The sequence below is a fragment of the Amphiprion ocellaris genome, chromosome 18, assembly GCF_022539595.1.
Source record: "Amphiprion ocellaris isolate individual 3 ecotype Okinawa chromosome 18, ASM2253959v1, whole genome shotgun sequence".
Classification (NCBI taxonomy): domain Eukaryota; kingdom Metazoa; phylum Chordata; class Actinopteri; family Pomacentridae; genus Amphiprion; species Amphiprion ocellaris.
Window position 1 is genome coordinate 3,698,934 of NC_072783.1, and position 15,534 is coordinate 3,714,467.

A 15,534-nucleotide genomic window follows, 5' to 3' on the forward strand; every position below is an offset into this window, starting at 1 on the left:
CCGACAAACCGTGTGCATATTCCCAGCTTTTAACTGTATTCCATTTCAAATTAAAACCCCTGAAGCAAAAAGAACATGAGTTGAATAAATGCACTGTGATTTCCTAAAATATATTCAGAAAAATCACTTTATGCTGCATATCTCTTTTTTTGGTGGAAAAAAAGCCAAAAATAAACCACTTTCACTAAGAAGATTATATTAAAAATTCTGCGGTTCTCGCCACAACTGAGGATTTATGACTGACTCAGCTGGAATAAACAGTAATGTGATGAAAATTCAAAGACCATTCGACAAAACTGGGTTGAACTGCAGGCTGTGTTAAAACAGAAAAATGGACATCGTAAATAGCAAAATATCTCTGTAGTACGCAGAGCCAACATTGTTCCAGTAAGTTTTCTTTTTATTTTCGCAATTTATTTGTAATTTTTACATCTTTAAATGCTCTAAACCAATTGGTGGGTTTGAAAAATACATTGTTTTTTAAGAATGATGAAAACTGCATCATTTAGCAGAGCAAGAAACTGTAAAAATAGAAATAATCAGGGATTTTCACCTTTCTGATATTCCTTGATCTTCTTGTGTGACTTTTGGTTTCAGGAAATTAACCCAATTTAAGCACAAAATAGTGAGATGTAATTAAATCCCTTTATTCTCTATGTCACATTTAAAAAATTGCCAAAAATCAACCATTTATGCTAACCACATTCTGTAAAAGATAAAAAATTTTGCACTCTTTGGTGCAGCTTAAAAGCTATTAGTGACTCAGCTGCGACTAAGAGACACATGAAAAAATTTGGGGGATTTTTCAGCTGAACTGGGCTGAACTGCAGGCTGTGTAGAAGATTTAAAATGTAAAAGTTGTTTATATAAAGCAGAGTCACATTTTTCCCAGTATTAGTAACACCTGTGGGCACTTTGAAAAATGCTGTACATGTTCATTCCAAGTTAGTTTTATTTATTTTATGTGTTAATTATTTGCAATTTGTACATTTTTAAATACTTTGAACCCATTGGTAGGTTTGAAAAATACATTGTTTTTTTAAGAATGATAAAAAATGCATCATTTAGCAGAGAAAGAAACTGTAAAAAATACAAAGAATCTTGGGATTTTCACCTTTCTGACATTCCTTAAACTTCTTGTGTGACTTTGGGTTTCAGAAAATTAACTGAATCTAAGCAAAAAACTGACATGCAACTAAAATCCCTTTATTCTCCATGTCACATTTTTAAAACATGCCAAAATCAACCATTTATGCCAATCAGATTCTGTGAAATACAAAAAATTTGCATTCTTTGGTACAAATTAGAAGCTATTAGTGACTCAGCTGCAACCAACATGCATGAAAAAATTAGGGGGATTATTCAGTTGAACTGGGCTGAACTGCAGGCTGTGTAGAAGATTTAAAATGTAAAAGTTGTCTATATAATGTAGAGTCACATTTCTTCCAGTATTGTTAACACCCATGCGCACATTGCCAACCTTTAACCTGTATTCAATTTCAAATCAAAACCCCTGAAGCAAAAATATGAGTCGAATAAGTATCACTAAATAAATTTAAAATATATTTCAATATTTGGAATGTGAACATGCTGGTAGACATTAGGTAAGCCTGTGAGAAGCTCAGCGTTTTGTAAATTAAGTCTGCAGAGGGACGATCAGCAAGCGTTAGAAGTGAATGAGAACCACATGGTGGGAGCATCTCGGTCGTTTCTGTGGCTCTAAGCTGCACTGTAAAAGCCCCAGAAAATTAAATAATCGTGCAAATGCTGCGGGATTACCATATTTTAGAGTACATCACACATTCAGACCCAGACAATCAGAACCGAGTTTCCAATGTGTATGATAAATCTGTGAGCCGGCCTCACAGAAATGATGTTCCCGTACAGCTAAACTGCATCCTCATTTACATTTTGAAAGAAATGTATTTTCTCCCAGAATGTAAGACTGTGATGTTGCAGGAAACGCTTCGAGTCAGCGACAAGATGTTCACCCAGGAGACTGGAGTTTGGATCACATGTTGGACCATTATTCTCAGATTTAAGTTCAGTTTTTATTCATTGTTGGTTTAGGTTTAGTTAAGTATCATGATTTGGGTTGAAATGCAACAATTTCACAACATATTTGAAGCTTCTTCTCCATTTTCTGGGTTACTAGGGTGGAAAATTACATCCCATCTACTCAATAAATGGCACAGATGGGTGACAAATTAAAGGAAAACCAACATAAAGTGTCTTCAGGACAGTATCAATGCTTGTTTGCATTGATTCTTCATGTCTCTCGAACTCTATTGGAAAGATTTTCCCTTATGTTCCATCTAAAGCCAAAAATTTTCACAGGTGTTCAGTTGAGCTCTGCTGACAGAGAAGGCCATAGCACATGATAAATTACATTTTTACATGGATTTATTGACCTTTCATGCCTTATGGATGGGAAGATTGCAACCCTGTCTCCCAAAACTTACTTTCTCATACACCTAAACTGCATTCTCAGTTATGTTTTTAAGCATTTTCTGCCTGATTTGTGTGTGATGTATCCCAAATATGTTTCAAATCAATATATCTTTGCCATTTATTGCATTACTTTACTGTTGTTCCTTTTCAGCCAACCAGTCACATGTTAGATGATGCAGGATTAGTCAAACATGCTGCGAAAAGGTCGTATTTTTACCACAAATGTGATACTTTCTGAAACCTTTCCGAGTAATTTTGCTGCCTGAAGTTAATGAAGCTTCTAATATGTAGGTACAGTTGTGAAAGTGTCAATTAAAGGGTGATATTTGCTCAAACCTAACTCAACAGCGAGTGAAAACCAAAGGTAAATGAGCAATAATTAAACCTAAAGGCGACAAACACTGATTTTCTTGGTGACCTTTACCTCTTTCAAACTGGAAATCTTTCCTACAGTGCCGCTGCTGCAAAAAGACAAGTTTTTGAATTAAATTACGCAAATGAATGAGCTTCTGGAAGAGAAAACTCCCTTTGATTCAACATAGGATGAAGGTGATCACTCAGATCAACTTTGTATTGATTTGCAGTGACATTTCCCTTTAAGGGGACGAGTGGATCCAAACCACGGCAACAAACGCCCAGATCCCCTCACTGTAGGAGGCACTGAATGAATGCAAACAGTTGTCTTCTGTCATACGATGACACACAAACAAACAAGAGCTGTGAAATAGAGGCGCAAAGAGGCTGGAAAGCAGCATCAGCAGCAACAGGAGCGCAGCAGAAATGTGCTTTGATCGTTTATCTCAGATCCAGGGTCAGTTTTCTGTAATGTGTTACAGTTAGATAAAAAGATCAAGACGACAACAGACCGTTTTCACATCAGTCTGTTCAGTTGGTCTGTTACAAACAAATCCAGAAGATAATTAATGAACCTGTTACATCTTGTTCATTTAATGGTTTTAAATGGGGGCTTTGTGCCAGATTGGAGTGAAAATAAGACTGGAACAAACAGAACTGAAATCAGTGAGGAAGGTTGTGGATGGTGAACTGAATTTTGAAGCACTACTAGTGAATGTTGGAAGCTAATAGCTGGCATCCCAACACTTAATTTAGCCTCTTTATGTTGTCTTCAAATCTGCTCCATGCAACTTTACAGGTACGAAAACATTTAAATTGTGACTTTAAGGCGCGTTAATGGTGCACCAATAATTCTTATTCATCTGGAATCTTTGCGAACAACATTTGGTGTGTGTAGTTTATTATGCTTAAATCAAAGGTCGTTATTAGCCGACGTCTGCAACCTTCAACTCACAGACCACGCCGGCTGCCAAGGTCACGGAGAAAATACCTCCAATTACCTGAGTGTCCAGCCGCCAGGCATGGTGTCGGAGCTTCCACCCTCTAAATATGACTAATTGCTCCTCCTGCTCTGCTTCTTATGATACAGGTTAGAACTCATTACCAGGATGTTCCGCCTCGCTGGGCTCTGCAGCTCAGCTCTTAGGCAGATGAGGGGAAATAAACAAGCACCTGGCCGACCACTAAAACGCACATCTTCATGTTTGTATACTTACAAATAATTGGTTGGTTTTATCTGTTGAAGTGCATTAGAGCTTTTGTCCCTTCGAGCTCCAGCGAGGCACGATTCCAGGAAATTTTTTTTTGTAATGGGAAAACGTCCTCCAGGGATTTCTGGCACGTCTGCCAAACTCACTGTGCCGAGCATTTAGCCGCAGTAATACCTTTTTCATTGATTTGTATCAGCAGTCTGTGTGTGGCTGAAGGAAGGAAGGAACAAGATACGACGCTGGGCAGAAGTTTGAGCCACTAAAAGTAAAGTAAAGATGCTGACAAACCTTTAAAACAGCAGCGATTCTCTTGGGTACATTTGAACATGTTTTTTCAGGGTTCTTATCAGGCCAGTTGTTCAGCATCTTGTAGAACATGTCACAGTGTTCTTCTGAATATTTAATATGTTTCTGTGTTTTTTGTTTTTTCAGGTAACCCAAGACTGTGTTTTGGACCAAAGTTCTGACTAGTTTGGGACTGGATTTAGATTGATTTTGGAGTGAGTTGAGATCTGGGTTTGGGCTATTTTGGACCAGTTTTAGAGGGTTGGTTTGGACTTGATTTTAGATTGGTTCTGGAATTTTGTTTGGATTCCGTTTCAGACTGGCTTGGGACTTGGGACTACTTGGGTTTGGACTTGGTTTTAGACTAGCTTTGGACTTGATTTGGGTTTGATTTTAAACTGGTTCTGGATTTTAGTTTGAAATTGGTTTTAGACAGATTTTGGCTTTTGTTTGGACTCTGATTTTGACTGGTGTTGGATTTGGTTTTGGATAAGTCTCTCTTGAGAATGAGACCCACTGTCTCAATGAGATTACCGGTATAAATAAAGGTTCAATAATTTTTTTTTTTTTTTTGTAAAGTTCCAGATTGGTTTTGGTTTTCATGCCATAGAGACCAGGGCTTTGGTTTTGGCCAAGCCGGTGTCGCACTTGGTTTGGATCTGGTTTTGGACTGGTTTTAAGACGGGTTTTGGATGGGTGTTGAACATGGTTTTAGACTTGGTTTTATAATCAGTTTGGGCCTGGATTTAGACTTGGTTTCAGATTTGCTCTGGACTCAGTTTTTAACTGGTTTTGGTCTTAGTTTTAGAGTAGTATTAAACTTGCTTTGGAATAAGTTGTAGACTGGTTTTGGACTATGTGTTGGGCTGGTTTGGAGTGGTTGTAGATTTGGTTTTAGAATTTCTTTGGAGTAATTTTTGAGCTTGATATGGGGCTGGTTTTGAATTTGGTCTGGACATTGTTGTAGACCAGTTTTGGACCTGGCTTTAGTCTATCTCTATATTTTCATGTAATCCCAAACTGACTCCGTGAAGTTGAAATCAGGACTTTCTTGACCAATTGCTGCTGGACTCGTTCATCTTATGAGTGAAGATGGTTCTTTATGACTCTAACTTTTGCACAGTACTTTCACTTGTCACAAAATTGTCTCAGTGTGCCAACGTCGTCAGTTACTGCCATCAGACAAGAAAAACAAACAGGTTTCAGTGTATTTATATCACCTCAGCAATGCACAGCGCTGTGCTTTATAATAAACCTGGAGCAGCGCCAGTGATAGGTTACAAATCAGCCTGTGGTCTGATTAAACGGGTGCAAATATGACAATGACTCATTTTTTAGGTTATGCAACAATTTCAAAGGGTTAAACAAAACTTGATCCAAATTGCCAAGGGTGCAGTGTTGACATATGACATTGACGTTCAGTTACAAGTGGAGGGTGGGGCTGACAAATAGAAAGACACAAAGACTTCACAACAGCTATTGAGAGCTTAGCTGCAGCTACAACTCCTCAACTGGAACTCAACTCTGATTCCTTCCTGCATCCTAAAGGTCCGAAAAAACTGCAGAACCACTGACCTGACAGAAAACAGACAAGCGCAAAACAGGTTTCAAATAGCACTTCACTTCATGATAAAGAAGAGGTATGTTGAGCTTGAGTTTCCAAAGTATGGGAGCCAAAATGGGTCATTTGCTTTTAGATAACTCACCAAGCCTCAGGTCCCCACTGAGAGATTAATAAACTCTAGATTTATCTGCAGCATCAAGCCTCGCAGGAAAAACAGACGCTCGAATAACAAACAAATCACATAAACCTAAGCATGTTAATCTAAAATATTTTTATATTTGCATAATATCTGATGCACCCTCGTGCAGTCGGGATTTACTGAGGATTAATCACTTCTACAGTCAACATCCGTGACATGTCACTGTCTTTCAATGGTGCAGTACGTGACGCACCAAACAGAACTTGAACTTTGGAGATTAATAAAGGCTTTTCTAAAGCTTGACATCAAACAGCAACAGTCATTTTGACAAAAGGGAATTTATCCAGTGATTTCCCAATGATCAGGTACAGAGATGAAGGGGGTGAAAGATCCTAAAAGGACCCAAAAATTAGAACTGTGAGCCCAAAAGGACCTAGATGCCATCATGTGATTTCTCACATTCTGAACCACTGCATCAAAAATATATACAAAATCAATCAGTAGCCACAGCAAAATACACAAAATCCATCACTGTTGTGCAATTCACGTGTGCCAGCAGAGAAGAGACATCAATATATGCATGCGTTATGGTCGTATACAAACTTTTCCGCCATATGTTATTACCTGAGTGACCCATTGTTATTGGAAATACAATAATTTATTGGAGTTCCCCAGGGCTCAATCCTCGGTCCTCTTTTATTTAACATTTATGTGCTTTGTTAGGACAATTTATGCAAAAATAAATTTGTTTTTTTTAAAAAATCACCTATAATAAGTAAGTTTCATCTCCCAGTAGCAATTCTTTGTGGTCACAGTCAAATAAATTCAACCATAACGGAAAAACATGGCAATAACAGACATTTAGCAACACAGTGCTCCACAAAAACACCAGCAAAAGTCAAGACAACTAATTAAGAGTGACACACATATCACCTGGAGTTGTTTCAAAGAACTATACTGGAGGATATGAAGAATGTCTGGGCAGATAATGCTTTGTTCTGATAGAAACAAGTCATATTCATTATAGACAGGTTGGGATATATCACTAAGGATGCCTGCCCTTTCCTTAGCCATGTAACTACAGACAGTGAAAAATGCAAAACAATAAAGCAGAATGTTGGAATTCACCTCACAAAGAGAATATAAAAGCAATAAAAACATGAGCCTCTGTATCCTCATAAACAGCATGAAATCTTCATCAGTTATTGTGACTCAACACTAATCTGGTGTCATCATGGACCCAAAGCTTAATTTAATAGCAGCCCTGAATCAATGCAAATGTATGAATTCTACAAACTTAAAGGAATAGCATAGTGTTTTGAGAAGTATGGATGTTAACTTTGCTCCCAAGAGGAAGAAGTAAAGATTGACACATTCATGCGTCAACTTGAGGGTAAAACCAGGAGACAGATCGGCTTAGTATAAAACTATTAATTACAATCCTGAATTTGTGAGAATCCGTTTTGTTTCTCTTGTTAGCTTTGGATAAATTTAGACCGCTGTTGTCGTTTGTGTGTTCAGTCTTTATGCTAAGCTAACTGTTTCCTTGCTCCAGATTCATATTTAATGTGCAAACATTCGAGCACAATCAATATTTCCATCTCACTCTAGTTACGAAGGCTGATAAGAAGATAAAACTATTAACAACGGTGCTTTGAAATTAACAATAATTCTGAGATTCATGTCCAGATAATAAACCTATTACCAGATTCATACAAGTGAACTCTATTTTCAGGTAACTTTTTGCCTCGAAATAATACGAGTACCACGTTTAGCCACATTTCCACCATTAGTTCCTGGAAATCTAAGCTCAAAGGTCTAAGTTTTATGAACTTTAAAAGGAACTAGTGGCTCCTGCAGCCCTTTGTTGTCTGTTTTTGCACTGCCTGGACAAGATTAAGCAAATAAGTCAGCTGATGTATCATAAAGCAGCAGCCATTGTACTGCATCGCTGATGGGTAAGACGACGTAGAGGTTCTGTTCTGCTGACTTCACACTACATGATTTCAGTGTTTGATAGGATCACATACGTCATAGTGTCTCGTGCAACTTAAGCTTGTTTATACTGTGACGTACGTAAGTGTGCAGAGGATTGTGGGTCACAATGTCCAGAAAAGTGTGCTGCTTGGAAACTTGGAAACTGTGTACTGTTCTGGTATTTACTAAATCTTTTTAAGTCTTTTTCTGGCACCTTATACAGTACAGTAGTATGGATCCAAGCTTAAGCCGCCAAAAGCACAAAGGCTGTGTTCCAATATCTATACTACTATCCGATATACTAAGCTAGAAAAAGACACAGTATGATCCAATACATAATACAGCAAATGCAATATGCCCAAAAATACCCGGATGTCTTACTACATAAGATCAGATTCCGCAGTATGAGACTCAACCTGCTTTCCTGGACATTCTGACCCATAATCCTCTGCACGGTCATGTCACATATGTCAAGCATGAACATAAACAAGCAGACAGATGACGGTTCATTTTGCATTGCAGACAAAGTGCAAAGTTTAAGGCGCATTAATATGACAAAGTATTATGTCCCAGTAGTATCCATACCAGCTGAACTGGTATGTATTTTATTAGTGCAGCTGCAATTAGAGTACAAAGAAAAAGTATGCAGCCTCAGATGTATTCTGCACAACAGATTGTATTTGTCAAAGCTTAAGGCGCAATATTATGACGAGATAAACACATGAAACAGTATGTACTTTGTAGGGCAACTTGAAAACATAACAAAAGACTAAACTGAGATAACAATATTGATCATGTCTATATGTTATTTCTGAAACAGCTTAGTTTTAGCATGTACTTAAAGTAAAAAGACAAGCGATTTGGGCTTCATCATCACTAGAAACGACTGCAAACCCCACCCTAAAACTTTCTGTCCTTCCTGAAAGTAGCACTCACTGAGCAGGAACCTTTAGGGCCTGGTTCTTTAAAGAGTTCATGCAGTGTATAGGTGGTCTTTCAATGCCCCACATCCACCATTTATCACCATTTATACCAAAAGCCAACATCTCACACATTCAGCTACCAATCACCACTGTTAGCTTAGCTTTAGCATGCATTTCAAGTAATAAGACAAGAAATTTGGGTTTTGTCATCACTGAAATGGCTGCAAACTCCACCCTAGAACTTTATGTACTTCCAGAAAGTGGAACCCACTGAGCAGGAACCTATAAGGCCTGGTTCCTTAAAGTGTTCCTGCAGCGTAAAGATGGTCTTTGAACGTCCCACATCCACCATTTATCACCATTTATACCAAAAGCCAACATCTCACACATTCAGCTACCAATCACCACTGTTAGCTTAGCTTTAGCATGGACTTAAAGTAAACCCCACCCTAAAACTTTATGTACTTCCAGAAAGTAGCACCCACTGAGCAGGAGCCAATACGGCCTGGTTCCTTAAAGAGCTCATGCAGTGTAAAGGTGGTCTTTGAACGCCTCACATCCATTTATACCAACAACAGCTACTGACCACCTATGAATCCTGTGAATAAGAAGACATCCCCAGCATCCTCCCAGCCTGCCTCCCCCAGCAGCAGGGCGCTCGGAGGCCGCCCTCTGCGTCCCTGTGATTGGTCAGCGGCAGCGGCTCCCCGGGTACCACGTCGGCTCCCTCCTCATCCGTGTGCGCTCCTCCCTGCTGGGCTCAATCAATCACACTGCGTCCACCGCCGCTGCTGTGACCTACACTGACAGTTAATGCTCCAGCTGAGCAGCAGCAGCCCCACTGGTTATGCTGGAAACCGTGCATTCACGTTCTCACACACGCACGCACGCACGCGCGCACACACACACAGATTCCTGCTCTGATCCAAATTACGCACGGCGCGCTCTTACCTGCCCACTGTTTGGTTGGCGAGCTGTCTCATTCGGTTGAACTGCTTCTTCATCTTGCGTGTTTTCTGCGTTACCACCGAGCGCTAGAGCCACTCCACATATCTCATTGGTGGGATAAAAGTCGAATCTCCGCGCCGAGCAGCTTCGGGTTCTTTTAAACATCCACTCGGCGGTGAAACGCGGACGCACGGCGGCTTAATTCCTGCTCATTTTGCTGATGAGGACTTTGTGTCTCTGTCATCGCTTCGCTCCGCCGCTCTGGAGATGCTGGACCAGTTTCTCTCTCTCTCTCTCTGCACTGACAGCTCGACGTGCCCTGCCGGTGCATCATGGGAAATGGAGTTCACTCAGAGTCCTGCGCCACAGAGCCACTCATCCAAACTAAACCTCCACATTTGGCCCATGATTTAAATCCCAGAAATGTCCAGAACACCGCCTACATACATTTAAATATTAATGACAGATTTAAGCATCCGTGTTAATAAAACTCATTTTAACCCTCCTGTTGTCTTCATTTACGGGCACCAAAAAATATTGTTTCCTTGTCGGAAAAAAATCCAAAAATTCAGCAAAAAAATTCCACAAATTTCTGAAAATTTGCAAAACCTTCAGGAAAAAAATTCCAATAATTCCTTAAAAGTGTCCCTTAAAAGTTTTATTTGAAAAAAAAAATCCCACAAATTTGTCAAGAAAATTCTTGTAAATATTTTCAAAAAATGAATAAAAATCTTCCAAAAAAATCCTAAAAATATCTAAAGTGATTCCATATATATCAGTAAAACTAATAATATTTTCTTTGAGAACATTCACAAAAAAATCTACTAAAATCCAGCGAATTTCGCTGGATTTTGGTTGATTTTTTTGTCAATGTTCTTAAGAAACATTTTTAACATTTTTTTTCCACCAAAAAATAGTTCAAAGATTTCTCAGAAATGTTGAAAATGTGGACATCAGAAGTTTCACTGTGAAAATATATTTTTTTCCACATTTTCAAACTTTAAAGTGGGTCAATTTGACCTGCAGGACAACACGAGGGTTAAAGGAAACTTTAAATGGTGCTCTGAATCCAACAAGCATCCTACACCTGAAATACTAATTAATTCATTAGTCAACTGGCACAAAACTAACTTGCAACAATTTGCTGACTAGTTAATCATTTCAATTCTTTTCATTAATGTAAAAAAAAAAAAAGCCCAGAAACCACCTGTAAATGTGAGTTTTGTTGTCCAAATGTTCTATTGCAGGCAGCTGACAACAATTTGGTCACTGATTATTCAATTGAGTTCTGTTTTTTTTTAAGCAAAACCACCCACAATTCACTGGTAGCAGCTTTTTAACTGTGAAGAATTGGTAGTTTTCCAAGTTTTATGTCTTGGTAGGTTCAGTATTTGTGTATTTTAGACTGTTGGTCTCCACAAATAAAGCAATTTGTCAATTAATCAGTTGAAAGGAAAAACAATGTCCACAATTTGATGACTGACTATTCATTTAAGTCATTCTAATAATGCAAAATACCCAAAATCTACTTGTACATGTGTATGTATTGTGGTAGTTTTCCAGCTTTACAGTAAACTGATGTGTTGCCACATTAATCACCTAGAGATCCCTTTAACCAGTCAGCACCCTAGAACTTCAACAAAAGTCAATTAATTTATTGGACAGCTGATTTAGAAATTACCTGGCAATGGCTTGGCAACTAAATTTTTTAATTTAATTGATGATTTCTAAACAAAAGCGACAAAAATTCACTTGTACCAGCTTCTTGAAAGTACATATTTGGTAATTTTCCAAGTTATTTATCATAGTAATCTTAATATTTATGCATTTTGGAAGGTTTGTCAAATAAATTAGGCTATTTGAATATATTGATGTGATGTTTTTTCAACACTGAACACTCAGCTATCAGTAAATGTTGTCTGCTGCAACTGTCCCATGCTTCTATCAGGGAATACTTAGTTATTTGGTATCATCTGTATCTTCAGTACTCGACAAAACAACAAATATCTACCAATTTTTCTCAATATAAACTAAACCAGACTAGGTTTAGATTTGGACACAGGGTCAGCCACAACAATTACTATGCAGTTGTCCTCACTTCTGGGGCTCCACCTGGTTGATGCTAGCAGTTTAGCAGTTGTTTATGATGACATAAAACCTTTGATAAATTCAAATTTAATGCATGTCCTCATGTTATGTCACTTGAGAGGAAGCTTTTAAGATGAGCTCTCTTACCAGGCTTGTATTGTTGCTCCTCATGTCTACTCCAGGCTCCATTAGCTGCTGCTTCTCCTGGCAAAACACACCTGGATTAATTAGCCTGTGGCCAAGATGCATTGTGGGTAATGTAGGCACCAGGTTTAAGGAGAGATTCATGAATAGTAAGACATCATCTCTGGTTGTTCTACATTGATTTTGCTTGAGTTTTGTTTCTATCTGTGCATTAGGAGGCTGATAGTGTTAAAGAAGTGCAATACTAAATGCTAAAATTACATTTACATCCATTTTTTGCAGAAGAAAGATTGTATCTGTGTTTATTTTTTTATTTTGTTGCAGTTGAAGCCTAAAGTTTAGAGAAGTGGAAGATCCTTGTTTCAATCCTCAAACCAGCAGGATAAAATTGTGGAGAGCGAAAAAAGCACAACTTGCTTTTTCCTCAGCACTTAAAACGGAGCATTTTATAGCTAAAGGACCCTTAAACGAGGTCCTCAACCCCGACTGCTGCAGTGGAGCTGCACAATCATCAGCAGATTACAAAGAGCAGGTACCAGGTGTGGATGTAAGAAGGAGTCAGATGAATGAAATGAAAAGAAAAGTTTCCTCTCTGCAAAATTACTCAGATTGCAAAATTGAAAAGAAGAAAATAAAAGCAAGAGGTTGCATGAAATACATTTTCTGTTTGTCCCTGCAGTATTTGGGGGTGTCATTACTAAACTATTTTGTCTCATAGAAAACAGGATGTGTGATTTACAGATTAAAAGCATGTATGTATGGTGTAGCAGAAAAATTAACTTTATGATGTCTGGAAATGAAAACATCCTGTTAGATTTTTACTCTTTAATCCCAACTGATTACTTCAAGCCTCTAGTCCTGGTATTTTAAGCAGCATATACACATCAAATAAAAGCTTTATCACTGTCTATAATGTAGTTGTATTTGCAGCTATGAGGACATTTTTAGTACATAATTAGAACACAGAATTTGTCAATGACATCAGCTGCTTCAAACGGAAGCCTCAGGCCTTATAGTCACATCTAGACTCTTTACTGTTTGGAAATGTCAGACGTATTAAAAATAATCAGCCCACAATAGACCCGTTAATAGGCCACAAAACAGGAAATGTCAGTATCCTTGAATATTCATAAGGACGTTGTTAATTATCTGTACAGGTTTAATGGTCTGTCCAGGTGAAGCTGGACAAAGGGACAGTTTGTGAAGTCTAACAGCGCCATCTTGTGGCTGAAAGAGGCAAACGTAAAAGAAAACGATCTGCAGGTAGAAACCTCTTCTAGCACAACATGGCTCATAACATAGAAAAGAAAAGAAGATTTGTCTCCTGTATATGTCAGAATAAAAGCAAAATTCCACTTTATGTCATAAAATGTTGGTGGTAAGATCCACCATAAATCCAAGATCCAAAGAAAAATTAAGATCCAAGATAAATGATGAGTTGTTCAAATGAAATAAATGAAATAAAGATTTTAGCTCATTAGCCGAGGGGTGACGATGCTCCAGTTAAATATCTTTTTAGTGATTCTCTGATTGGACATCTTCATCAGTCTGCTCCAAAGGCAAAGCATTTGGCATTTATGTCTGATGTTTATTATGATTATTAACCTTTATTGAACCAGGAAGTCCTACTGAGATTAGAGATCTCATTTACAAGAGAGACCTGGCCAAAGTAGCAGCCATACGAAATGTAAAAGTTACATAAAACAGACACATGATACACAAATAAACAACAAAACAATAACACTGATCCACTGCTGTTCAAGGACAGTGACCTCTTAAAAAACACAGTGACATTCCTCCTTCACTGTATTCTTTATGATATTCTTAAACTCATTAATAGGTATGAATGTTTCAACATGCACAAAATGAACACAAGGACACACACAACTGATACAAAATGACCACCACTTAATGGATGTGAATGTTTCTACTTTAGAGCTTTTTTGAAGGTTATTCCATGACCATGGTGCATGATGGGAGAACACTGTTCAGATAAAGTCTGTTAGAACCCGGGGAACTTTCAACAGCAGCCACATGGAGGTGCAGATGGTAGCTACTAGAAGAGAAAGTGAGAAGAGTGCTGAGGCATTCTGGGAGTTTGACACAAAATGACCACAAACATACACAAAATGACCATAACTTGACACAAAATGACCTCAAACAGACACACACTTGATACAAAATGACCACCACTTAATGGATATGAATGTTTCTACTCTAAGAGTTTTTGAAGATTTTTCCATGACCGTGGTGCATGATGGGAGAATGCTATTTAGACAAAGTCTGTTAGAACCCAGGGAACTTTCAACAGCAACCACATGGAGGTGCAGATGGTAGCTACTAGAAGAGAAAGTGAGAAGGGTGATGAGGCATTCTGGGAGTTTTCCCAGCAGAGCTTTATAGATGAACATAAACCAGTTTTGTTGTTTATGAATTCTTAGTGATGTCCAGTTGACTAGATCATAAAGAATACAGCGGTGAGTGAGAGATTCTGCATTTGAAATGAAACGCGGCAAAGCATAAATCACTTTAAGGTGGAGGAGGCTTCATGGCTGGACAGTAGATCACTATAATCAGTCACACATAGAAAGGTGGATTCCACAAGTTGTTTCTTTGCAGATAGTGTAAGGCATGTTTAATTTTCAAAATAAAAGCCAATCTTCAGTTCGAGTTTCTTAACCCTCATGTCATCCTGCGGGTCAAAATTTACTCATTTTAAAGTTTGAAAATGTAAAAAAATATATATTTTCACAGTGAAACTTCTGATGTCCACATTTTCAACATTTTTTGGAAATCTTTAAATATTTTTTGGTGGAAAAAAGAAATGTTAAAAATGTTTCTTAAGAATATTCACAAAAAAATTAACCAAAATCCAGCGAATTTCAGTGGATTTTGGTTGATTTTTTTGTGAATGTTCTTAAAGAAAATATTAGAAGTTTTACTGATATGTATGGAATCACTAGATATTTTTAGGATTTTTTTGGAAGATTTTTACTCATTTTTTGAAAATATTTACAAGAATTTTCTTGCCAAATTTGGGGGATTTTTTTAAATAAAATTTTTAAGGGAAATTTTTAAAGAATTATTGGAATTTTCTTCCTGAAGGTTTTGTAAATTTTCAGAAATTTGTGGAATTTTTTTGCTGAATTTTTGGATTTTTTTCAGACAAGGAAACAATATTTTTGGTGCCTGTAAATGAGGACAACAGGAGGGTTAACTAAATTAGAGATTTGTGCATTAAATGAAAGCTCTTCATCGATCCATATTCCCAAGTTACATGTTTGGAGGTTCCCCTCTATGGAAACCCGTTTCCGCCACTTGATAAAATAAAAAAGTCACATGCTATCTCATAATAATCAGAACCAGAATCAGAATTTAATGGCCAAATACGTACACATCATAGAAGGAATTTGATTTTGGCTGTTGGTGTCACCCTAGGAATATGGAAGA

At 37.8% G+C, this 15,534-nt stretch overlaps 1 protein-coding gene across 2 annotated transcripts in view; it reads right to left on the bottom strand.

Annotated features, from left to right (window-relative positions):
* The window catches only part of LOC111586470 (rho GTPase-activating protein 44-like), a 135,289-nt gene extending 125,140 nt beyond the window's left edge, over nt 1–10,149 (bottom strand). The window contains exon 1 of one of the 2 annotated variants that reach the window (XM_055004484.1): nt 9,856–10,149. In XM_055004484.1, the coding sequence (XP_054860459.1) occupies nt 9,856–9,908 (53 nt within the window). In that variant the 5' untranslated portion in view covers nt 9,909–10,149. The remainder of the gene's footprint in view (nt 1–9,855) is intronic. The other variant, XM_055004488.1, reaches the window with a different exon arrangement.
* Between the last annotated feature and the right edge of the window lie 5,385 nt (nt 10,150–15,534).